The sequence below is a fragment of the Sceloporus undulatus genome, chromosome 7, assembly GCF_019175285.1.
Source record: "Sceloporus undulatus isolate JIND9_A2432 ecotype Alabama chromosome 7, SceUnd_v1.1, whole genome shotgun sequence".
Classification (NCBI taxonomy): domain Eukaryota; kingdom Metazoa; phylum Chordata; class Lepidosauria; order Squamata; family Phrynosomatidae; genus Sceloporus; species Sceloporus undulatus.
In genome coordinates, this window is record NC_056528.1 from 4,363,050 (window position 1) to 4,389,892 (window position 26,843).

The 26,843-nt window shown below is 45.7% G+C and overlaps 1 protein-coding gene across 6 annotated transcripts in view; it reads left to right on the forward strand.

Annotated features, from left to right (window-relative positions):
* The window catches only part of AGRN (agrin), a 268,660-nt gene that overhangs the window by 85,682 nt on the left and 156,135 nt on the right, over positions 1-26,843 (forward strand). The window contains exon 1 of one of the 6 annotated variants that reach the window (XM_042479226.1): positions 20,038-22,046. The exons of 4 other annotated variants lie outside the window; for them this stretch is intronic. In XM_042479226.1, the coding sequence (XP_042335160.1) occupies positions 21,878-22,046 (169 nt within the window). In that variant the 5' untranslated portion in view covers positions 20,038-21,877. Of the gene's footprint in view, positions 1-20,037; positions 22,047-26,843 lie in introns of those variants that run through there. One more of the 6 variants, XM_042479227.1, reaches the window with a different exon arrangement.

Sequence of the window (26,843 nt, forward strand, 5' to 3'; positions counted from 1 at the left end):
ACTTTGGAGGTATGTTGTTTAAATGATGCATGTGTCCTAAGAGTCCGTAAGCCACAATCCAGTTCTGAGAACAGGAGCACAGCTTTGGCGCAGCTTCTGGGCTCTTAGGACGCATGCATCGTTTAAATAACATATCTCCAAAGTGACTTGAATCAGCTTTATTTTGGCCTGTCTGTATGGGGCCTTAACTCTCATGCTGCCAACTTATTTCTTTAGTTAGTCTCAAAGGTGCTACAAGATGTGAAGTCGAAGGCTTTCATGGCCAGCATCCATAGTTTTTGTGGGTTTTTTGGGCTATGTGGCCATGTTCTAGAAGAGGTTTTTCCTGACATTTCACCAGCAGAAGATGCCAGCCACAGATGATAGCGAAAGGTCAGGAAAAACTCTTCTAAAACACAACCACATGGCTCGAAAAATGCACAAAAACTATGTGCTACAAGATCTCTATGCATACTGATTCTGCGGACTAAAATGGCTATATCTTTGAATTCTACCACCATAGAGGACTGTGTTTCCATCTCCATAGATGTGTTGCTAAAGATAATGCATCATGTAGAAACTTAAGCCTGCTACAGACTGGCAAAATAAAGCTGCTTGGGGTCTCTTTGGAGGTATGCTATTTAAATGATGCATGGGTCCTAAGAGTCCGGAGGTCGCGCCAAAGCCACACTCCATTCCTAAGCATCGGAGTGCAGCTTTGGTGCAGCTTCCGGATTCTTAGGATGCATGCATCATTTAAACAGCATACCTCCAAAGAGACCCCAAGCAGCTTTATTTTGGCAGTCTGTAACAGGCCTAAGAAATTTGACTGTGATCTAGGCAGCTGTTGGTTTGGGTACTACTGAGTTGACCTAGCTCCAAAACAAATGTGTACACATTTGAAATGTGTACACATTTGAATATCACCAATCCTGGTTAAGAGCCATACGGATTCTGTGGTTGCTCTGCAAACATACATGGGCCTTTGCTATCCATTGGGATTTGGTTTAGTTACAGGATCCCATGCATAACAAAATCCATGGATGCTCAAGTCCCATTACATACAATGGCATATTAAAATGGTTTCCCTTATATGAAATGGTAAAATCAAAGTTTGCTTTTTGGAATTTGTGTCTTTTAGGAACATTTTCAAGCCGTGAATGGTTGAATCCAGGGATATGGAGGGCTGACTGTGTTTGGAACAGGGCTTGGAAAAATTGTCCTTTTGGACTATGATTTCTAGGAGCTATAGTAATGGCATTTTCCAAGCTCTAGCTCTGAAGCATGGCTTTACCTTCAAGAGGGCTAGAAACATGTCTCCTTAGAAAACACACACACAACCAGAGCATTTTGCTATTGAAAGTAACTCTGACAATAGTATTAGTAGCCAAACCAAAAGTGAGTGGGGCTATGCCTTTCTCCCTCTCTCTTTCTCTCTCTTCCTCTTTCTTTGTCTCTTTCTCCCTCCTTCCTTCCCTCCCTTTGGACACCTGACAAAACAAATCTGAACTGATCACTTGCGGAGTGATTTTATTTTACTGCAACATAAATATCTTGCCTTATGTTATGGGAACACAGGGGAGGATACAATTAAATATCTTTAACCAATTTAAAATCATTTTCAGACAGCAGGAATAAAACAGGCTTGAAAGCACACGAAACAGTTTGACAAGCTAAAAGCGACGCTTAAAAGCAGTGGAAACAGATGCAAACAATTCAAAGTCATATTCACATGTGGATGGAACCCCAAGGCTTTAGTAAAACAGTCATGTTCTTGCTTGGTATTGGAATTAGGTGAGTGTTGGTGCAAAATGACAAGTGGAAGGCATTCAAAAATAGGGAGTCACAGCAGAGAAGGCCCTCCCTCACCTACGGACAATGCATTATCTTCATTACAAACAAGGGCTCCTCCAGCAGACTGGAAACCATAAAGCCCTATGAGGAGAGACTTGGGGTGCTGGGTATGTTTAGCTTGGAGAAGAGAAGGTTAAGAGGTGATATGATAGCCCTGGTTAAGTATTTGAAGGGCTGTCATATTGAGAATGGAGCAAGCTTGATTTCTGCTGCTCCAGAGAATAGGACCTGGAACAATGAATGCAAGGTCCAGGAAAAGAGATTCCAGCTCAACATTAGGAGGAACTTCCAGACAATAAGAGCTGTTTGATAGTGGATCGCACTCCCTTGGAGGATGGTGGAGTCTCCTTCTTTGGAGGTTGTTAAACAAAGGCTGGATGGCCATCTGTCAGGGGTGTTTTGATTGTGAGTTCCTGCATGGCAGGGGTTTGGACTGGATGGCCCTTGGAGTCTCTTTCAACTCTATGATTCTATACCCAGTGAGACTGGGGTTTATGGGCATGGTTATATGATTCTAGTCCTCTTGCATAGGGGCTCCCCCAAGAATCAATGTACCTCAAATGTTTGGAATTAGCCTAGAGTCCATGGGTTGTCTGCCTCCTCTCTTAAATGAAAGTGGAGTCCTCCTGGGGTTCTGTGCTTCTATGATCTTGCTTCAAGATTTCACTCTCTCTCCCCAACCCTCCGCCACCATTCCTGGCGGCATCCACAGTGGTGCTGGAATGAGGAAACCCATGCCCTGGGTCAGAACAAGCGTGCAGAGGGCGAGGAGAGGATGTCGGGCACCACCGGTCATAACCTGGACCAATGCCCGTTCCTCCTGGGAAACCCAGCGCTGGGAATCCCAGAGTGCCAAGGGAGTATGCATGCATGCGGAGGGGGGCTAGGCTTTGATGAGAGGAGCTATGCCGGCGGCTCCTTTGTTGAGGCACTGCAGCTATGGCCAGTATGCCAGGCAGGAATTTGGAATCTGCCCGGCTCTGCCAAGTTATGTCTTGCCCTTCTGTGAAATGTTGCACATGTCTTTTGCTTTTATCTGGTGGCCTCTGGCTCTGCAGCAAGCTGGTGAGTGAAAGGCTACCCCCTGGCGTCTGCGGAGGGATACATTTCCCTCTGCAAAGGAAAACATGGGGGGAAAGTCAAACATTTGGTGACTTTAATCCAGATACTATGCTCAGCTTAGTTTAAAATTCAAAGGGGGAAGTGAGGTTTGGAACATATTCTCTGCTTTGGTTCCCATTCTATCCTTAGCTTGGAAAATGCACATATTCTCAAGGGGCTTTTTTGTGGTGGTGGTGTGCCTTCAAGTCCTTTCTGACTTATGGCGACCCTGGTTTTCTTAGCAAGTTTCTTCAGAGGGGGTTGCCATTGCCATCCTCTGAGGCTGACAGTGCATGATTTGCCCAAGCTGGGTTTACATGGCCGTGTTGGGATTCGAACCCTGGTCTCCAGAGTGATAGTCCAATGCTCAAAGTGCCATGCCATGCTGGCGTCTTGGGGTTTTACTCCCATGGATTAACCTTTCCAATCTGTGGCCGCTGCTAAACTCTTGACTATCCAAGCTGCATGTAAAACCACAGAAGCTGCTAGCCAAATCTATTTCTTTTACTAGCCTCTGAGCATGTTAATAGAAGAACTATCTTTCTGCAATGGCTTTCAGCCTGTGTGGTTTCTGATTTGGGAACAAGATGGGGCTCACTGGCATTCATGGCCAACAAAGAAATTTCTAGTGGGCTGGTGGAGAAATGATGGATTGATGTCCATTTTGAATCCTGTTGTGTATCCCAGCCAATAGACCCATTGAATCATTGGACTGACCTATTCATTGACTCGCCTTTCAATCATTGACTCAGTAAGTCTGTTCAACAACAAAATTAAGGTCTGGTTTTCCACCGCAAACCTTTTTGCCTGCATGAAATCTCAAATCATCCGCGAGGCGTTGTTTGATACAAGACTGGCCCGACCACCATAGTTTTGCCTGATCCCCTCTTTTTAAAGGCTACTGTGCTTGCCCTGGGGGTTGTGGGATCTGTTGTCCAAAATAATATTACCAAGCTCTGTAACTTTTATCCAAACCCTTCTTTTTTAATGAGGCAAGAGCTTCCGAACGTTGTTTCGGAGTTGCTTGTTGATTATACAGCAGTGGCGAGCTTTTGGTTTATATGCAAAAGGTCCCCGATTCCAGCCTCCAGGCAAAACTGGGAAAGAGCTCTGCTTGGAATTCTTGAAGGCATTTATTTATTTGAAGCTCACTCCTCTTCAGCAGAAGGAGGCTCCCAGAGTGGCTTATCAAGTTTAATAATAAGATAGTCCCTGCCTTCCAGGCTTGCAGTCTAAAACACACAACGCAAAAGTAAAAAAAGGATTGCGGGTGGGAGGACTCAAGCGAACCCAGGCAGTTACTACATTCTTTGCCACGTCCTGCTAGAGAAGAAGCAATACATTTTCAGTCTTTCCATTTTAGCCGAACAAAATAGCCACTGCTGGGTGAAAGTCGACGAAGGAGGACTCTGATGGAATGGAAGCGCCTCTGCCAAGCAACAGATGATGGAAGACCTTGCCTGAAATATTGTTTCCATTTCAGGGCAAGATGGATATTGCCAAGCTAGAACAGTGATGACAAACCTATGGCACGCATGCCAGAGGTGGCACTCAGAGCCCTTTCTGTGGGCACATGTGCCATCGCCCCAGCACAGAGTTTGCCAGAGTTTGTTACTAGAAAGCCAGAGGGACATGGCACTTTGCAATAAATAAGTGGGTTTTGGGTTGCACTTTGGGCACTCTGACTCTAAAAGGTTCACCATCACTGAGCTAGAATGTGTACAGAGGAGGGCAACCAAGATGGTCGAAGGTTTGGCCCCCCAGCCCCTATGAGAAACAGCTTAGGGAGCTATGTTTAACTTAGTCTCAGTCTTCGAGAAGTGACAGGTTAGCCCTCTTGAAATATACGAAGCCATAGCACTTACATTTCTATACTGCTTCATAGTAAACTCAACACTCTCTAAGGCAATTTACAATCTGTAAGCAATTGCCCCCAAAAGCTGGGTCCTCATTTTACCAACTGACGAAAGGATGGAAAGAAAGCTGAGTTGACGTTGGAGGCCCTCAGGATTGAACTTGCAACATCTTGGCTGCAGTGCTGGCTTTTAACCAATATGCCACCATGTTGGTGACTGAGGTCCCTCTTCATTAAGACCGGCCTGGGGACGGAGTTGGGACATTGCGTCTAGATGATGCATGCCCTGACTTTGTCCCTCAGGGTGCCATGATGCCATGCGCCACTCCAAACAGTGTGTGGCATCATGGCACTTCTCCGGCGCTGTGTCCGTATGACGCAATGCCAAAGGAGCGCTGCCAAGCTGCAGCAGCGTGGCTATGGCACCCTGGAAAGGCTGGATTGGGGTCACGGTATGCAGTTGCCGCAGCCCGGATCCAGCTAGGAAAGGGGTGGCATCATACCACCCCTTTGGGGTGGTCTGTTGAGCCCCTGAGTGAGCTTGTTTTCTGCTTCTCCAGAGACAAGACCGCAAGCCGGTTATTCAAATGAAAAGAGAAGCAATTCTACCTAAACATTAGGATCATCTTTGGAACTGGTTGACAGTGGAATGGATTGCTTGTCAGAGCTTGCTGCACTCTCCTTCTTTGGAGGTCTTTAAACAGAGATTGGATGGGTATATTTCAGGAGAGCTTTTGTTATGCATTCCTGCATGGCAGGGGATTGGATGACCCTTATGGTCCCTTCCAACTCTTCTGATTCTATGATGGAAGAAGAACCTGTTGGAGATGATTTCACTGCAGAACTGATGCTTCCTTCCTTCCTTTCATTGTAGTCTGATGGAACTCAGTGCTGCATTCAGCTAAATGGTTTGACTCAGAAGCAGTTTTCTGTTTCTGTAGTTAGCACTAACCATGGTTTGCAAGTCTATTTAATACCTTGATCTTTAGTTTGCATTTGCCAGCTGACCATAACCCATGATTTTACCAGTTCACATACCATGCTGAACCTTTATTACACTTCCATGACAACATGTCCGAATTGAGTCATAAGAGGAACATAGTTCTTGTTGCTTATTTGATTTTAAATATTTATACTCCATGCACCTGCTTTTCATCCTCCTTAGGTTTCTTGCAACAGTCAAATGCCGTATGACTAAAATCCAGTTAATCTTTAAAAGAAAGTGGAGGGGGATGTGATAGAAAATCCAAATGCAAAACTGTCACGTTTATGTAGGACCACCAGCCAGTTGGATGACAAGACACTACTTAAAGGTTGGGTGAAAACATTCATGGACATCAGTGATGTTTGCTGCTTAAAAGACCGAGACCCCAGCCTTGCAAACAGCTGGAATTTCATGGAGTGTTGCATACTGTGTCTCCAAATTTCCTCTATAGACACAGAGGTGTGTCTATGTGTCCTTTGCTCTGAAGACCACTGTCTGTTTCTGCTCCCTTCCATTGCCTTGCAAGGATTTTTGACACACCTGTCCTTGGGAAAGCTAGATTTTCTTAACTGTTCATTCCTGTAAAAGACATGTGTTACATTATCCAATAGCACCTCCTTGTGACTCAAGAATATAACAGTTTTCTCCAGTAAGCTATGATTTGTAGTGTCATGGTAGGCAACTGTGGCCGGTCCTGGGGCCACTTCTCTGCTCCTGGGGATTGCACAGACGCAAATACAACAATCCCAAATCAAATAATCAAAGGTGAAATGACTGTAAGCACATTTCTGGTGTTGAAAAATTGGCTTTTAAAGAAAATGTTAAGGGGTCAAGTGGATCTCTTACCTATTCCGAAGGGGAATTGCTTCTCTAGAAGGTGTCAGTTGACACTTTATTTTATAAGGATGGCCTGGAAAGTCTGGAGGGGCATGCGGCTGCATACAGCCTTGTGCTGATACTCAGGACAGTGTGTTGCCCTCCTCTGCATTGTGTTCTTTGCTCTCAATTTTCTCATTGTTTATGTCACCCAAACACCCATGGATGAGAAATAAGAACCTAGAGAAGCCCTGTTGTGAAGAAATACAACCTCTGCCTCCAAAGCTGCAATCTTCTATGATTTTGGGGTCTGAACATACCCACAGGCCATTGACTGCTGATGTTTGCTGTTGTTATTTGCTGTCAACCTGACTTCAATTCATGGCGATCCTACGAATAGAGACCCCTTAGTTGTCAACAGGCCTGCCTAGGTCTTGCAAACCCAGGCCAGCTGCGCCTTCCTTGTAGTGCCATCTCCCTCGTTTTCTATTGCCTTCTAGTTCTTCCCAGCATTATTGTCCTTTCCAATAAATCATGTCATCTCATGATATGTCCAAAGTACGAAAGCCGTAGTTTAAGCCATTTTGGTTTTTCGTTCAGGCCTAGTCTGCTGTAGGACCTATTGACACTCCCTTTGTTCAGTGGTGGGAATGAGTGGTCCTGTGGGGCAATGCTGATGGCAACGGTGCTGCTGGTAGGGTTTCCCAAGCCAGATAGGCTTTTGCAAAGGAACAGACTAAATATGACACGCAGCTATTGGGCAGCGACAACAGCAGGGAATGATACTGGCAGGGACTTTCTCAGGGACAACAGCAAAGGGACTTTAGATGGTTTGGGAGTTAGTACTATGCAACACTAAACCACCCCTGAGTGCCTTTTACCTTGAAAACCTTGTGATGCAGGGAAACATGCACACGTATAGGTTTCTGTAATCTTGATGCAATGCCTAGAAAACTTCAGGTGCTTTATTCATATCAATAAATCGTCATCATAAGTTATGACAGAGGTGACCTTCAAACCAGGTGGGGATGGCTGATTTGTCATTCAGTCTTTTGGACACCAGCCCATAGGTCAAAACATGCACATACTGAGACGCTCAGTCTTAGGAACGTTACCTTTTTTGGACTACAGTTTCCAGAATCCCCTAGGCAGTATGGCCACTGACCATGCCATCGAAAGGATTTGGGGAGCTGAAGTCCAAAAATCCGTCTCCAAGCTCTGTAATAAACCACATACTTCCATAACTCTGCATTTCGTCTTTACAGCTGGCTACTTCATTCGTAAGTACTCCCCAAAGACCAGCCCATTTGCAATTTCTGGCGTGTGTGGCTTATCTCTCTTTTTTTATGGTCAGCCACATGAACAAGAAATCTTTCCACCTAGAAAGTCGGAAGGAAGTTCAGCTCAGTTTCAACGGATGCGTTCAGTTTGGCTTGGCAGACTGCCTGTCCTCTGTGGCTGCAAGAACCCTAAACACCCATCGCATCCCTGGACTTTACTGCCCTGAGCTAGACCTTTGGGTTGAGGATGCTCTTCCTTAGACTTGTTTCTATTTTTCCCTTTCTTATAATTTTTAAAATTCTTAATAAAAATACATATTTCTTTTTAAAAAGAACACGTCTTTGCTAATCTTGCCCAGACATTTATTTTTTCAAGTCAGTTCCAGGCATGGTGTCTCTTGCTTTTTCTCTTGAGGACCACTAAGCGGCAATGTTGCACCACTGCAAGAGACAGAAAGATGCACTTTGACTTTATTAATCTGCAAACTTGAGTCTGATTTCCACTACATTCGTATAGCATTGTGAGTCTGCTTTAACAGCTATGGAGTCGTGGAGTACAGGGATTTATAGTTTGCGGTTGCTAACTGTCTTCGAGTTGACCCCAACTCATGGCCATTAGCCATTCCAAGAGGCCTCTTTGAGATGCAACACAAGAAGCCATGATGACATTTGGTCACAGAGCCCACCTGGGTTGCTAGGTTAATACCAGTTAGCCTTTTGGACAAATTGGCTTCATAAACCCCAAGCGCAGTTGGAAAAGCATCACAAATACAGAAGACTCAACAAGGAATGGTTCCTAGACCTCTTGGCCTGCTGTTCTAGTCTTCTTGACCTACCCTAGTTCTCTTTCGGTGACATACATTGCATCCACACTGCAGAAATCATCCATTTTGGCAACACTTTTAACTGCTGTGGCTCAAGGCAATGGAATTTGGGGAACTGTCGTTTTGTGGGACGTTTAGCCTTCTCTTTTAGTGAGCTCTGGCACCACAACAAACTACATTCCCCAGAATTCCATAGCCTCCAGCCATGGTAGTTAAAGTGGTGTCAACTCAGATTATTTCAGCAGTGTGGATGCAGCCCCAGTGAATCTGCTCTGAGCTTTAGACTGTCAAGGAATTCTCCCAAGTGCTGAAACCCGGTGACTTCTAATCGGTTCTGCAAGTATAGTTTTTGTGGGTTTTTTGGGCTGTGCGGCCATGTTCTAGAAGAGTTTCTTCTTGACGTTTCACCAGCATCTGGTTCTGCAACTTCCTTTCAACCTTTGAGTAAAGCATGGAGCGGATTTGCTGATCCACTGACATAGGAGCCACCAACTGTTGAATGATGCCCTGTGGATAAAAGTAAAGGTAAAGGTAGTCCTTTGACATGAATGTCTAGTTGTAACTGACTGTAGGGGATGTTGCTCATCTCTGTTACTAAGCCAAAGAGCCAACATTGTCTAAGGACTACTCATATGGTCATGTGGCCAGCATGACTTCCCATTACCTTCCCATTGAAGTGGTACCTATCTATCTACTTGCATTTGCATGCTTTCGAACTGCTAAGTTGGCAGAAGCTCACCCCATCATGTAGTACTTGGGCCTCGAAATGCCAACCTTCCGGTCTTCCGATCATCAGAATTGGTGTCTTAACCATGAAGCCACTGTATTCCTGTGGGTACATTCTTGTTAGAATCATTGAATCGTAGAGTTGGAAGAGCCCCCAAGGGCCATCCAGTCCAACCCCTTCTGCCATGCAGGAACTCTCAATCAAAGTGTCCCAGACAGATGGCCATTTAGCCTCTGCTTAAAGACCTCCAAGGAAGGAGACTCCACTACACTCCGAGGAAGTGTTATATACCTTCAGCTTGACTCTGACTTCTGGCCACCCCATCCTAGGGTTTTCTTGGCAAGATTTGTTCAGAGGGGGCATGCCATTGCCTACCTATGAGGCTGAGAGCGTGGGACTTGGTCTGATTCACCCAGTTAGGTTTCCATGGCTGAGCAAAGGTTCAAATCATAGTCTTCTCTCATCCTAGTCAAACAGTCAATCCACTACACCACGCTAGTTCTCTCTGTGGATTAACACGAGCGAATTTGCAGAGCAAAGCCATCTGTAGCTAAAACAACACCTCCCCTGCATAAGAGGGCTGTGTTGGCAAGCTTGAAAAAGCTGGAAGGTTTACAGAGGTACTCGATGCCAACCTCCCCCAGCACTTCTTTTCACTCTTTCTGCACTACATAGTGTTATATTAAGCAGCAAACGGTGTATTGTTTTAAGATTTGTCCAGAGGAGGTTTGCCACTGCCTTCTCCTGAGGCTGAGAGCATGTGACTTGCCCAAGGGCACCCAGGAGGATTCGCAACCAAGCTGGGAATCGAACCCTGGTCTCCAGAGTGGCAGTCCAATGCCCAAACCACTGCACCATTTCAGGTCTGCCCAGCTGCAAAGCTATATAAACATACTGACTTCTTTGTGATGAGCTGCTGGCTGCATGCTCCCCTCAACCCAGATCCTGTGGGTTATTCCTGGCAAGGAGAACAGCTACGGAGCCTCTCATTCTCTTTAGTAATAAACACCTTTATTGACTTGGGTTTTGGAGGAGGCTGTTTGACCACAGGGCCACCTTATTTCATGCTTTTCAATGCTTGGGAAAGTGGGGGTAGGCATGAAGTGGGGACTGGGGGGGTAGTGGATTTGCTGTTATAATAAAGTAGATCACTGCAATCACAGAGTAAGACCAGCGTGTAAGGTGCGTGCGCACACTTGTGTTTCCTTTTAAACATTTTTCTGCAAACGCATATACCTGCCCATAGCAAATGATCCTGTGATTGATCTAGGTCAGAAATGCATTGCCTGATACTAATAGTTTTTGTTTTGATTCTATTTTCAAGGAGCATTTTGCAACAGGGGGTCGTTCCATAATGGGATCAATAGCCGCTAATGCCTCCCATATCAGTGGGGCAGTGAATCTGCTCCAGGCGTTCGTCCAAACTTTAAAGAAGCTATCCAAGGCGCTTACAAGGCTACAAGGTTCTGAAGTTAGAAGCAAGGGAAGAAAGGCCACCTCTCTATCCATTTTCTCCACATCAGACATCATTTTCTAAACCTGTCATTCTTTCCCTTCGAAGCCGTTCCTTGTTGGAAGGTGTCCAAGACCTGGATAATGTTGGTTGTTATTTTACCAGTCTCCAAACTCTTCCCGCATCTATTTGCATGCCTAGCAGCCAACCTGCTTTACATGAAAGAAATGCCATGGCAGCAAAAGGTCACAGGAAAAGTAGTCATACAGAGGGAAGCAAAACCTATTGACAGCATCTAAAAGCTGGGATGCTGGGGGGCAGAAATAAGGGCTTCAATGGATAGAGAAGTGGGCCAGAGCTGGCCGGGATGTGCAACTGGGACTGGCAGTTGCCAATCCACTCTGTGGCTCAAATGTGTGACAAATCTGTACAAATTTGAGATGGCTTGTTGCTATTTCATAAAAACAGACGTTCTGACCTGACATTCAGTGCACCTGCTATTGGATGAGGAAGGCATTAGCGCTTTAATCAAATCCAAAATATTAACCATAGTCCCCAGCTGCTCCTTTAACTAAGATTCGGGGACTGCGGAGGAGACAGAGATTGCATCCAATCATTTATGCATTTGAAAAAATTATTTGCTACTCTGCTAAATTTTAATTTCAGTTGGAAATTTTATTTGCCGCTTCTTCAGTTTGGAGGGTTCCTGCCCCATTCTTTTCTTGCAGCCGAGAAAATAAGTTGAAATGTTTTTAATAGGCAGAAATAGAAAGAACGAATGTTCAATTTTCAGTAGCGGACAGCAGAGGGCACTTGGATGTTTCCGCAGTTGCACTGAAGGAGGCTTTTGAGAAGTCAATAAGTAACAGTCCTCACCCCACGGTACAAGGACTTTCTCACATCATGGAGACTTATTTTAAGGAACGCGTTTATAATGCGGGCCGAGAGCCTGCACCAAAGAGAAGTAGTATAACTTTATGTTCGGGGAGATATGTATGCCTTGGTTATGCAGAACAGCAAGGTTGCACAACCCCACATTGTTGCACATTGATGTGATGTGTGCAGCTTGGCACAGCCATGTGCAGTGTGCAACATGGAATGCACAATGATGAGCAAAGGCATCACATGCTTACTTATTTCCATGACCTTCCACTGGATACAGATATTATTATTATTACAGTGGACCCTATCCAAATATGGATCATCCATTCTGGACTCCCCCGCATGAAAGGAAAAATGCGTATGCTCAAGCCCCTTTTATTATGTTGTTAACCGCCCTGATCTTTGGAAGGGCGGTATAAAAATAAAATTTTTATTTATTATTATTATTTAAAACAATGGACGTATGCTCCCAAGCATGTAAGTGGCAGGCGCATGTCCCATTGTTTTAAATGGGGCTTGTTTTCCATGTAAGGTTAATATTGCATATGGTGTGTCTGCATATGACATGAGTGCATATCATCATCATCATCATCATCTGCTCTTTTTCCACAATTGGGACTCGGAGTGGCTTCACACTATTAAAAGAACAATACAATTAAAAACATAGAAAAGAGGCGCATTAAAGGTGCAGATATTACATATTAGCCAAAAAAAACCTGAACAACATGCTTAAGGAAACCGATGTAGGATTACAACAAACCTGGGATGGTTTTAATGGGGGAGAATAGGCAGGTTAAGTAGAAATAGAGCTTCTGTGTTTAGAGGCAGTGTCCTTTTAAGCCAGTCCTTGGAAAAGACACTTTGGGGGGCCACTCCCAGGTGCGCTGGGGGATTTTGGGTGGCTGGGGGAACTTGGGAGTTGTTGTCCAAAGAGCAATTTTTCCAAAATCCTGTGCTGATAGCGTACCTGTTTATCACCTCTGCCATTCCCGTCACTTATCACCATTGTCTCGGCTAGCAATTGCTTTGTAAACCTCTGGCTTAAGGGTCCTGAACTGGTGCCCCAGAGTCCAGACCTTCTAGGAGCTATCTCTTGTCTTCAAGATCAGCTTGCAAGTTCCTTGTTGGTAACTGCAGGATGTTTTAATGAGCCGCCTTGGGAGAAAGGTGGGATATAACTAAATAACTAAATAACTAAATATTGGATTCCAGTCTAGATAGAATATTTGGCTTGATTTAGCAAGACTCACTTTTGTTTGGGGGATTCACCAAATCCTGGACACGGAAGTCAAAAGCCACCATTGGTAAGCCTATAGCAAAAACAGTGCTTAGAGATATTCTTGGGCCTTTGAATGTGCGACTCAGTCCCAGTCTCATGTCTAGGGTTACTGGCTTTCTTTGATGAGACCATTCATTGCTTTGAAAAATATAACAGGTTATCAATCATTATAGTAATTAAAATCAGTTTACAGATAGTCTTACCATTAACTATAATGCCTAAACATTATGTGGAGCATCTTCTCATAAATCCTGGGGATGTGAAGGGAGGAGAACTTTTCTGAGTGGTGTTAACATATTCAGTAAGGGGAAGCAAATGGAGCCTGGTTTATTTCCCCCCCACATTGGCCTCAGGTTTTTCCATCATCTAAGTTCCTCATAGTCATCTCCACCATCAAAAGAAAGGTAATTGCAAAAAGTGAACCCAGCTGCAATTGTTGGTCGCCTCTTTGATTGCGCGAATTGAATCCCGATCTTAAATGCCTATATATCGCTCCACAGCACAGTTTGGGGAAGGTCTTTGCTTTTGACAGAGGTTGCATAGGCAATGCGCCTGCATTTTAAAATGATGGAGAAAGGAGGCCCTTCTGTGACTGAGAGCAGAAAAGCTGCTGCTAGTCAGAGCAAAAAGGTTTTCAGCCTCTGGAACTCACTGTTGGCTACACCATTCCCTCCTAAAGGAAACTAGGGCCTGTTACAGACTGCCAAAATAAAGCTGCTTGGGGTCTCTTTGGAGGTATGCTCTTTAAATGATGCATGGGTCCTAAGAGTCCGGAGGTTGCGCCAAAGCCACACTCCATTCCTAAGCACTGGAGTGCAGCTTTGGTGCAGCTTCCAGATTCTTAGGGTGCATGCATCATTTAAACAGCATTCCTCCAAAGAGACCCGAAGCAGCTTTATTTTGGCAGCCTGTAACAGGCCCAAGTAGTAACACCTACTGTATATACTCTACTATAAGTTGACCTTATGCATAAGTCGAGGACAGGTTTTGGGGTCAAGATTATGGATTTTGATATGAGCCGTGGATAAGTCGAGGGTAAAACCTAGGGGCGTCTAACAAAGGATGTAAAGGAGGATGCAAAGGAAAATGATGCCAAAGAACTTAGGAAATTCTGGCAGGCACAACTTTTTGTGCTCATCCTAAAGTCTGGATGGATGAGAGAGTTGAGGGGATCCATGGTTCTTTTTGGTGCTCACAGGATGGACTAAGCTCTCGTCTTTTATCACTGTATTCACTTTACGTTTGGTTATGACTAAACATTCATGTCAAGGGACTACCTTTACCTTTACCTTTTTATGTGACTGGATTGTTCCCTAAGCAAAATAAAACAAATGCATAAATAAAGGCCCAAACAGAGAAGGCTAGCAAGGACGGTGCGTGAGATGCTACACTTTGCTGTAGTTTCCCATTCTTTCTCTGTGGATGGAGGAAGGTTCTGCTTTGTGAGCCTCTATTTGCTGCTGGAAGCCCAGACACAGCCAGACCACTTTGGTTCGGATGGGACCTTTTGGAGCAACCTTGCCCAGCAGGGTTCAGTTCTACTGACTTAATCCCTCATTTCTCTCTCTTTCTCATTCCTTCTTTGCATCACCAGCATTGCATTGGGGTGTTTGTCCCTCTGTGTGTCAGATTCCTCTTCCAAGGAGCGTGGAAAGAGGCTGAACTGGTTCCCTCGGTCCCCAGAGGGGCCGCCTTTGGGGACACATTCCTGCGGTCCCTCTTGGCATTGCATATGGAAACATGCAAATCGAGGCAGGCGGATGAATTGTTTGCAGCTTTCTCTCCCCCCCTTGCTCCCCTATTCTTTTCTTTTCACCTCTTCCAGGGGTGAGGAAGGGGGTTGTGAGATTTCGAGCGCCTGGATGATGTGTCTCCGGAGAGAGAGACCGAGTGTGGCTCTGTAATGGGAGGTGTTGTTGACAGAAACTGAGCTAGTGATAGAGGCTTTGACATTGTTCTGTGTGGGAGAGAAAGAGAACGACAGAAAGAGAAAGAGAGAACAACTCCAGCTTAAGCAGCAGAAGACAGTGGGCCCTTGGTATCCGCTGGGGTTTGGTTCCAGGACCCCCGTGGAAACCAAAATCCATGGATGCTCACGTCCTATTAAATACAATGGCATAGCAAAGTGGTGTCCCTTATATAAAATGGGAAAACCAAGGTTTGATACTTGGAATTTATACATTTTTGAACAATCCGTGGATGCTTGAATCCATGTATTAAAAAATCCATGGATACGGTGGGCCAACTGTACATTTTAAAATGTCTTCAAGCTGTGGATAGTTGACTCAGTGGATAAAGAATCCATGGATACATTGGGCCAACTGTAATAAGAAATGGCCCAAGTGCAGAAAAGTTGCCTTTTGGACTGTAAGTCCCAGCATCCCACCGCTAGCATAGCCAATGGCCATCTGGATGGAGGATGCTGAGATGATGGTCAAAGCAATACTTTCCCCAAGCTCTGCATAGCCCTTCTGTGACACCGTTCCCTTCAGGTCTCTAGCAAAGGAATAATAATAATAATAATAATAATAATAATAATAATAATAATAATAATAGTATTTATATCCCACCCCATCTGCACTTAGGCAATTGGAGCGGCTTATAGCATTAAAAATTGTACAAATCATATCCCCCAACCCTCCCTCCCTTAAAACAGAATTAAACATTTTACACTTTAAAACATGTTAAAAGATACATGGCAATAGAAAATGCAAAGCTTGCTTAGCCCATTTCATTCATACATACATTCATTTAATGAATTTATACCCCACCTTTCTCTTGAATGGGAGAATTAACATGATTTCATACAAGGTTTCAAACTAAGCAGAGCAGTAGAAAATACAGAGTCTTGGAGATGTCTCATCCAAAGGGTTTGCTTGAGTCGGGACGGTTAACAACAACAGCACAAGAGCTGAAAGCAGCTACCTTGGAGGCTTCCTCCCATATCCTCAGCAAACAGACCCTTGAAGCTTCAGAAGCAATTATTTTGGTCCATCATAGATGTTGTAGTTGATGTGTGCCTTCAACTCCCTTGGAGGATGATGGAGTCACCTTCTTTGGAGGTCTTTAAAGAGAGGCTGGATGGCCATCAGTCAATGGTGCTTGGACTGTGTCTTCCTGCATGGCTGGGAGTTGGACTGGATGGCCCTTGAGGTCTCTTCCAACTCTAGGATTCTATGATTCAGTTTACTTTGTGTACTCCATCAAGTCCCTGAATGGTCCCTGGTAGAGCTTTTCCAAGCAGGTCGTGGTACCTGAATCCCAGTACAAATGGAAAGTGTGCCAAGGGGTACCCAGAAAATGGTCAGATCTTAGAAATGTGGCTATGGCCTGTTACAGACTGCCAAAATAAAGCTGCTTTGGGTCTCTTTGGAGGTATGCTGTTTAAATGATGCATGCATCCTAAGAGTCTGGAAGCTGCACCAAAGCTGCACTCTAGTGCTTAGGAATGGAGTGTGGCTTTGGCGCAACCTCCGGACTCTTAGGACCCATGCATCATTTAAAGAGCGTACCTCCAAAGAGACCCGAAGCAGCTTTATTTTGGCAGTCTGTAACAGGCCTATGATTTTAAAGAAGCCCAAAGAAAATAACTTTTCAAGAGTCAGTGCCTGCTGTAAAGCATCCAGTGCACCCACCGCCTTAATTTCTTTCAGGAAATTTAGGAGAAGCAGGTGTTGTTTGGTATCTGGGAAGTGTGTAGATGGAGTCCTTCCAGTGACTCAATGGCTGGTCATCACACAGAGGAAGGCGTGGGCTGAAAAGGAAAAGAACATTGCAACGACAACGACAACATCCTTATTTCAGAGTACCTGGCATGCTCTTTTCAGTGAGATGATGTCCTTATTCTTAGTTATATCTTGCTCATTGTTGCAAGCTAGATTGGAGGTGAAGTTGGGCTTTTCAAGGTGGGCGAAGAATCTAGAGATGGATGGGGATATTTGAAACCAAGATGCTGACTCTCCATTATTGAACTAGTGACTTTGGGCTCATTTCAGTGTTACTGTGACCTAAAGCAGACCTGTGGAAATGAATAGGATTTGTTAATAAGTCATAATACTACCTCTGTTCAAGAATACTGACCAGCTGGAGGGCGGTCAAGATGGTAAAGGGGTTGAAAACCAAGCCTTAGGAGGAATAACGTAGAGAGCTGGGGATGCTTATCTTGGAGAAGAAGAAAAACCGAGAGGTGATTTGATAGCCATTTAAATATTTGAAAGGATGTGGTGCTAAGCTTGTTTTCGGCCGCTTCAGAAACTAGGACACGAACCAATGGTTCAAATTACAAGAAAAGAGATTCTGTCTTTATATGAGACCGAACTTCCCAACAGTACGGACTGTTGAACAGTGGGAATGGACTGCCTTAAAGGATGGTGGGCTTTCCTTCTTTGGAGAGCTTTAAACAGAAGTTGGATCATAATCTCTTATGGATGTTTAGTTGCGTATTCCTCCACAGCCTGGGTTGGACTGGATGGCCATTGTGATCAGTTCCAGGCCTTTATTTCTGTGATTTGATGAACTAATGCAAAAATGGACTAAGGTTTGGGATGATCTGAGAGTGGTGGCAAATTGGCCCTTGGTTTTATGGCTGCTCCTTCTGCAGCTGTTTAGGTCCAAGACATAGACATTTCCCATATAACTTGAAGCAGTTGCAGGAAAAGCAGTTGTACATTTGAAAATGGGTTCACTGGACTTGTAATAATGGCACCACGGCTGCTCTTGAGGGAGGCTTTGGATTTAGGCTGGAACTTGTATAGGATTAGGCCCCATTTACTTGGCCAGATGAAATCCATTAGACCAAAGAAGTGCCAAAGAACCTGCTATTTATGGGAAGCCTGACCAATCCTGATATAGCATATACAGTTGTCCCTCCGCATTTCCAGGTTAAGCATTCATGGGGTTGATTCTTTGTGGATTACTGTATTTTCCAGTGCCTCTGCTGCTGCAAAAATACATTCTCACTAGACATTTATGGTTCCTCCAGCATGATTTTATGGTCAGCTTCCAGCAAAGTCATGCTGGAGCACCTAAGAAATGCCTGGATAGTGTGTTCTCTCAGATAAAAAAAGAGAAGCATTTCATTGTGAGGTTGAAGGCTTTCATGGCCGGCATCCATAGTTTTTCAGGCTATGTGGCCATGTTCTAGAACAGTGGTGGCGAACCTATGGCATGCATGCCATAGGTGGCACTCAGAGCCCTTTCTATGGGCACACGCATCATCATCCCAACACAGAGTTCACTACAGTTTGTCACTAGAAAGCCAGAAGGACGCGGCACTTTGCTATAAATAAGTGGGGTTTGGGTTGCACTTTGGGCACTCATAAAAGGTTCGTCATCACTGTTCTAGAACATGGCCACATAGCCCGAAAACCCCCCCAAAACCATGGATGCCGGCCATGAAAGCCTTCAACTTTACATATAGAAGCATTTCATATTTGTGGTTTTTCCACTTTTGCAAGGATACTGCATCCCTAACCTCCACAAAAGTTGGGGGCCAGCTATAGTCTGCGAGTCACAGAGGCTGAGTCTATGCATTGTGATTCCTTTCTCAGGTGGAAGGCAGCTCTCTGGGCTGAGGCTGCACAATCCCAAATAGCAAAGGCCCAGGTTCGTGTCCCTTAGGTAAGATCCCTGGAGTGTGCTTTATCGGTCACCATATAGAGAACAAAAGCAGAGCCCAGCTGTCTTTCTGGGCAAATGGCATCTGCTTTGTGTCAAATTAATTATGGCAGGTCCCTCAGAATGTCCTTTGGGAGGCGTTGGGAATTCTCCATTTCAACAAAGGCTCCAGGCTCTGGATTAGTCCAGTGCCCTTCAACAGACCTCAGGGTTTGACCTGGGTTTCAGCATTCTGTTGAAGGGCTTTTACCGAGAAGACAATTTGGAAACTTGGTGAGCTGGCCCTTTAGGATTCATGCTTTTCAAGGGTAGAAAAGGAACATCTTACGTATTCACAGGGCCAGGCTTTTCTTTCTGGGGCTAACTGGCCAAGGGAGAAGTCTAAACTCATAAGGAAGAACGTTACTAGAGCATTGCTGCATCAGACGAAAGGCTAATCTCATCCAGCATCCCCCTTTCCACAGGAGTCAAATGCTTCTGGGATGATCCTAAGCAAGGCATCATGCCTTGTGGCATCATGTGAAACAGTCCCACTGTCGTCTGGAAGATCACACCACATCACTTGGCCACCTCGCTCCTGTTGACTGCCCCCTAAAACTTGGCACCGGCAATGATCCATGCTGTGTTTCCGAGAAGCCCATAAGCAATCCCCCCAAATCTCACATCACCCTGCATTCAGAGGTATACTGTCTTTGAGCACGGAGGCTCCATTTTAACCACCATCCCCGACAATGCTCACTGGACCTTCATGCCTCGAGGGTTTTAAAAAGCCACTTCACGGCTGCATTTCTGGGATCTCTTTTCAACTTTCCGTGCGAAACCAAAGTTTCCAGCCTCCTTTTTTTCTCAAGGTACAGAGGAATTAAAACAAACCCCCCCCCCTTTTCCATTCAGTTCTCAACTTGTGATCTCTCCTCTTTAAAAACTGAAGACAAAGAGAATTCTTGAAGGGTGATCTTGGGCTCCCTGAATGTCTCTCCTGGAGCTGGGCTTGCAACTTCATCTGCTCCCCTGTGCTCTTCTCTCCAGCCTTGCCTTCTGCCTTGGCTTGTCCTCAGTCCCCAAAGTCAGCTGTTGAGCTGACCAGAGCTATGTTCTTGTCTGTCTGCTGGGAGGGATTGCATCTGTATGTGTGTGAGAGAGAGTGTGTTCAGAGAGGCAAAGCTCCCAGTGGCGGAGAAAAGAGACACATAATGAGTTTTGACACTGTCTTCTCCGCCCCTTTCAACATCTTGAGTTCACAAATGAGAAGCGGGGCGCGGGCAGACGGGTGGAGTGGGGGGAAAGAAGGGAGGAAAGGAGGGGGGTATTTTCCCTTCCAGTCTCTTCCAGGGGATCGAACGGAGGACGTCTCCCTCCCCACCCTGCCATTGCCCTGGAAATGCTGACAGGTGTCCACACGGCTCCAGAGGTATCTCTGAAAGGAGGCAGCGGAGGATGAACACAAGGTCCTGTTTCCGATTTGCATGGGAACAACTCCCTGGAGAAACGTAGTCAGAAGATAGCTCCCCATCACAACCACCACCCACAATCTTCTCTCCTTTGTTTTCAACGGCTGCTCTTGCTTTCTACGGATCGGATCGGATCAGATCAGATCGAGAGTGCTTCCACGAACAAGGACCCCGGGAGAGTCCTCCGAAAGCCTTTCTTTTCTCCCTCTCTTCCCTCCTGCCACTCTTTTATCCTTTCTCTCTCTTATCTAGTGGCAGCGGAGCATCTGTGGGGCTGGCTTTTTGTTTTCCTTTTTGCCGTGACAGCGATGGAAGGGAGGACCCTGTGCCGGTGAAGGATGTGGAGGTGCTTTATGCTGTTTGAACCAGAACAGCTCACGCTGGGTAAGAAGAGCAAACCGTCCACGACAGCGACAAAGATAACCTGCTGGACCCTCTTCTCGTCCATTTCTTTTTTCTTGTCCCCCTTCCTTGAAAGGTTTGAGAAACTTGGGTGTGTGTTGTACGCTCGGTTGCTTCTGAGCACTAACAGCCCCTTCTGCCTGTTGTCAAGGCTTTGGGATTGGGACGCCGTACCACGCCTTCACTTTGGCCCCTCATGCGCTTTGTGTGGGGGATTCTCTTTTGGAAACACTGATTTTCATGTTGTGGTTGCTGCTGCTGCTGTCATCGTCCTCAGTCTGCTGGTGTGAGAAACCAGAGTATCTCTCTAGCAAAGACTGGCATGTCATCCGGAGAATGTGGCAGTGTTTCAGCTCATCCCAACTGATGCAAAATCCACATAGAGAGCTCAGGATCCAAGTCTCCCCAGAGGAAGGGGCTGAAAGGAGCTGAAGCACCGGGAAGGTACAGAGAAGCTGCATCTGTTGCCAGCTGCTGTCGAGGAAACCACAGCTGAGCCCCTGATGGACTCCAGCATCTTTTCCAAAGAAGGAGCAGTAAAAGGCAATCTGTGTGTCGCTGCCCAAGACGAGAGGAGAGTTCATCTGTTCACTCTCTGGATTAAGTTTGGGGGTTTTATAGATAAGGACCTCTTCCCTTTCTCGCGTGATCTCTGCCTTTTGGACACATGGAATCTCATTGCCAGCAGGTAGACATGGGCTAAAGGACCACATTCCAATACCCACAAAGGCCACCCAGCAATCGAGTTGACAGTTTATTAAAGAGAGCTGTGCCTTTTGAGAACTCCCAAAGACTCATTTAGATCTGAGAGGATCGGCCTCCCCTGGCTCTTTCTTCCGTCTTGTTCTCCATGATAGCCTACACTTCCAAATCTGAGGGAAAACTGGTTTGGAACCCAGTATTAAGCTGCTTTTGGATGTCGCTGATCCGTATGCTTTCCTAGTTTGGTTGGTTCTACCCTCAGTTTTGATGGTGGATCTGGGAAGCGTTTCAGAGTCAGTCTGGAGTTTCCTTCTGGGTTTGGTTTTGTCCCTGATAGAAATGGCTTGTTGACAACAAGGACAACTTGGGGATCTATGACTGGTTTGGAAGAGGGTGTTCACACAGAGGAAACGGTTTGATGGGACAACAGTCCTTTTGGCCTGGGCTTTGTTCTTCTCCAAGTTATGGATTACCACCTCAGGATGGCTTGTAGACTTCAGATCTCTCCTCCTGAGAACTGAAGGCCCTTGTACATACCTGTCAGACAATGGCGGTTCCGGAGAACACTTAGCTAGCCCCCGTCTTGGAGACGAGTGGGGCACGTCTTTCTAGTGCCCAGTGTTACCGCTGTCCTGGATCTCCCGGTAGGGGCCTGGGCCCCGGTCAGCGGCATGACCGCTTGCCAATATCCTATGGGGCCAGGCTCTCTGGAGCGGGACCGGATGTACCAGCACAAGGTCTCTTTGGTGGTCCGATACTTCATGATTCCTTGTAATATCTGCCTGATCCTCTTGGCCACCTCCACTCTGGGATTTGCTGTCCTACTTTTCCTCAACAACTGTAGGTGTCTCCCTTGGTACATGGCTGTTGCGGTGCCAAGATATGATGGGATGGAAGGGATTCGAGTTGCCTGATGAAAACTAGAGAGTGTTGAATGTGATGGTATGGAAGAAGGAATTTCAGCATGTGCTGCAGGCAAGCCACACTTGCTGAAATTCCCTCTTCTACAGAACTATTAAAGGATCAGGAGCCCTCTCTAGGTTTCACTCTGGCAACCCTAGAAGGTCTGGGCAGAGGCTTAATGGCAAAGTGGGTGTGACTTGTTGGTTCAGTCTCAAACTCTTGCAGTTGCAAAAGCTTGGCAGGGTGGGCAAGGCTGGTCCTACAAGAATTTCTTCTTCCTTTTAAATGTTTCTTTTCATGGAATTGCCTTGATACATGTTACATGGGTTTGCCAGCTAAGGAACGGGAGAAACTGGACTTTTCTTATTAGTGTAAAGGAAAAATTTAGCAGCAGGTGGAGCTTGTGAGATAAGCGACAGCTACTGAATTTGTCTCTTCTGTGCAACTATTAAAGGTACACAAGCTCTGTGCCTTATTTTGCCTGGGCTCATGGAGATATATACATACAGAGAGAGATGAATCCTACATTCTGGGCAATTTTCTCTGTTTTCAGTTTCTTCTAGTTGGTGAGGTAGTGTAGAGATTTATGCCTGGCACTGGAGCTCCACCTAAATGATAGATGCCAAATGCTCATATTAACCATAGCAGCGATAATGGAACCTCTGTGTAGGAGACAATATTCAGAGGAGGGATGGTAGATAGCTCAGTGTAGAGCACACGCTAAGCATGTAGAAGGCACTGGGTTCAATCGCTAACATCTTCATAGCAGCCTGGAGAAGACTTGGTTTCTATTGGAAAGCCATTACTACTCACTGTAGACCTTACTAACTGAACTAGATGTAGTAGTGTTGGGGCTCCAAGCAAGGCAGCATCTGTGTTTGAAGGGGAGGCTACTTAACCAGTAGCAGAGGGTGGCTTCCATGTCACCAGGCCATTGAATTTGTTCTGGGTTGTAGTCAGAACTTTAAAGGAACTTTCCAAAGTCCCTTTTCCCCAAATCGGGTGAGTACCTTGGGTAGCTCCTTGAAAGGTCAGTGTGGATGCTGAATGGTTTGGAAACTAGCAGTCGTGCTTGTTGACTTTCATGTCATCAGAGCCAGGAATCTGGTCTTGGCTGCAGTCCGAATCTCCCAAGAACTGACCAAGGTGGTGAAGCCTGTATTGAAGAGAGAGGCTAGCACTCTGGTTAGCTCTTTTAAAGTTCAGAGTGCAGTCTGGAGGAGAGCCATCGCCCGACGGACATGTAAACCACAAGCCACCATGGGGAACCATAGATTCCTGGTGCGGTGGTTTGACCTGCTATGGCAGATAACCCTCTGTAGTTTGAGGGTTGGACTATGACGTTGTTCCCAGTTCAGCCATGAAACCCACTGGGCGACATTGGGCACGTCACATGCTCACAGCCTCAAGGGAAGGCAGTGGCAAACCTCCTTTGAACTGTGATGTCGAAGGCTTTCCTGGCCGGCATCCATAGGTTTTTGTGCGTTTTTCGGGCTATGTGGCTGTGTTTTGGAAGAGTTTATTCCTGATGTTTCTCCAGCATCTGTGCCAGCCACAAATACAGGCAAAATGTCAGGCATAAACTCTTCCAAAACATGACCACATAGCCCAAAAAACCCACAAAAAACTCCTCTGAACTAATCTTGCCAAGAAAACTCCATGATAGGTTAGAATCATAGAATCATAGAGTTGGAAGGGACCACAAGGGCCATCCAGTCCAACTCCCTGCCATGCAGGGACTCTCAGTCAAAGCATACCTAAGGTTCACCTTAGGGTTGGCAAAAGTCAAAAATGACTTGAGCGCACACAACAACAAAAAGCCGTGGGAAGAGGGTAACTCAGTGGTATGTCCAAGGCCCCAAATTCAGCCTCTGCCCTCTCCATCTGAAAGGATCAGTTGGCAGGTGATGGAACGAAAAGGCCATTATCTGGCCAAGACCCTGAAAAGCTTCTGCCAGTCGGGATACACTTTCCTGGGCTAGGTGGGCAAACAAATGCTCTGACCTGGTATCAGGCCACTTCTTCTGTTTCTAATATATCAAGCACTGCAGGTGAACGAGAAAACCTGTTGCCTTCACGCTCGGCTTGGAGACTTGCCAGGAACAATTGTCTGGCCATGGGTCGGAAATTGCATGATGGACCTTTGGTTTGATCCAGCCTGGCTCTTCTTACGATGTTCGTATCCCCGGATAATTGCAAATGCCTCTCGATTCCCAGTGCTGAGCTCTTGTTAGCCACAATGGAGCGTCTGAGGTTGTCATTGGAGCCATAAAATCTAGGATGGGCTTCTGCCGTATGGCCGCTCAACTCCCTCTTGTTGCTGCACCTGATCCTTCTTGGTATATTCCATGCTTTTATGCTAAATTATGTAAAGCTTAATAGCACTAGTTAAGGAGGAGGAACCTATCAGCCACAGGATGGTTCTTGTGGAACGTCCAGATTCAGGAACAGTTTGGATGCCAAGAGGTGAACAGCAGCAATCAGAGAGAGATGTCTCCCTTTGTGTCCTCCTTGGTCTCAGCTTCAGAGGAAGGTGCTGGCAATCCCCCTCTGAACAAGTCTTGCCAAGAAATCTCTGTGTTAAGAGTTGCCTTAGGTTTGCCATAGGTCAGAAACTACTTGAAGGTGCACAACAACAAAAATAACAACAGTGTATTTCATGGACTGCATAGCCAAAGGCTGCAGAGCCAGCATGGTGTTGTGGTTTGAGCATTGGACTATAGGACTCTGGAGACCAGGGTTCAAATCTCTGCTGGGTCATGGAAACCCACCGGGTGACATAGTTTTTGTGAGTTTTTCGGGCTATGCAGCCATGTTCTAGAAGAGTTTATTCCTGACGTTTCGCTAGCATCTGTGGCTGGCATCTAAATTATTTAGACTATCCTCTGAGGCTGAGAGAGTGTGACTGGCCCGGGGTCACCCAGTAGGTTTCATGGCCAAATGAGGCTTCGAACCCTGGTCTCCAGAGTCCAACACTCAAACCGCTACATCGCAATGCATAATGGCATTTACACCATTGTAAAGACATAGCAGGTTCCTAACCCAAGGGATGATCAAGCTTGACACTTCTTAGATTTCTGTTACATATAATAAGAATGGATACTCCCTATATAATGGCAGTATACCTGGGGACAAACAGCAGACAAGGGTATCTGCCTTGGAGTGTGCTGCTATGATTCTCAGAGCTGTATGTTTGGCCAGTGAGGGCAGAAGGACTCGAGCGAGGCCTTGGATTTGACCCAACAGGGGCTCTATTTGTATTAAAATAGCTGGAACGAGATCCTAAATTTCACTTAGGCTGGGAGAGGAGCAGATTATTTTAAGGCTCACAGAACGTTATCTAAGGTGATGCCTGATGAAAAATCCTGTGCAGCTCAAAACATATCCCCAAAGTAAATTCGCTAGTGGCTGGTGGCTTGCGCTTTTATGGAGGGGTGCATCTAGGTCACATTTTAGACTGTGTTGCAAAGGAGCCATCAGGTGGGGAATCCTGGCCCCCAAATAGGTTCAGGACTTTGGATCACTCTTGTGAAGTTCAGATTGGGATCCAGAGTGGATCCAACGCTTCACATTCCAGTACTCACTGCTACTACTTTATGATCTCATACAAGTCAGGGAGAGATTTAGGGAGCTGGGTATGTTTAGGGAGAACATACGCAGCTCCCTAAATCAAGAGGTGATATGATAGCTCTGTTTCAATATTTCAAGGGATGTCATATTGAGGATGAAGCAAGCTTGTTCCAGAGAATAGGATTCAGAGCAATGGATGCAAACTACAAGAGAAGAGATTCCACCTCAACATGAGGAGGAATGTCCTGACAGTAAGAGATGTATGAGAGGGGAACATACTGCTTCAGAGAGTGGCGGAGTCTCCTTCTTTGGAGGTTTTTAATCAGAGGGTGGATGGCTATCTCTTGGGAGTGCCTTGATTGTGAGTTCCTGCATGGCAGAATGGGGTCGGACTGGATGGCCAAGCTCCCTAAGTCCTTCCTCATAGGGCTTGGTTTCCAGGCCCTTCACCATTTTGATGGCCCTCCTTTGGACACGCTCCAGCTTCTCAACATCCTTTTTGAATTGTGGTGCCTAGAACTGGACTCAGTATTATTCCAAGTGAGGCACTGGCCTTTTTACTAGTGTGAGGCTTCCATGGCCAAGCTGGGATTCCAACCCTGCTCCCCAGAGTTGTAGTCTAATGCTCAAACCACCACCACTGGTCACTAAGCATTAAAAACAGGACTTTTTGTGTGTGCCCTTGCTTCAGATTGAAAGCCCAGCTGGATGGGAGATGATGGAGGAGTTGCTCCTTTTAAAAAAACCTCCTTCAAATGCCTCCAAGACTCGTCTTTGTTTCCTATGAAGCCCCAATTGAACGGCTTCAGCTGGATATAGAACAGGAATGGGGTGCGGCTGGGAGCATGGAGTGTGTAGGAGGCATTTCTCTTGAGGCATCACTATGCCTTGCATGGAGAGGCAGCGCTGAAGGGTTTTGAGTATGTGTGCATGTGTGGCTTGAAAGTGCATAGATGTACTGAAACAGATGCACAAACCTAAGGGCTGTGGATGGTTGTGACAGTAGAAGGGGAGAACATGCCTTTCGTGCCAACAGCTGTGCCGGTTTTACTTTACAGGGAAGGCATTTGCACTTCAGGGGTTGGGCTATGTATTCTGTTTCCTAATTTATTCATTATTATTATTATTATTATTATTATTATTATTATTATTATTATTATTATT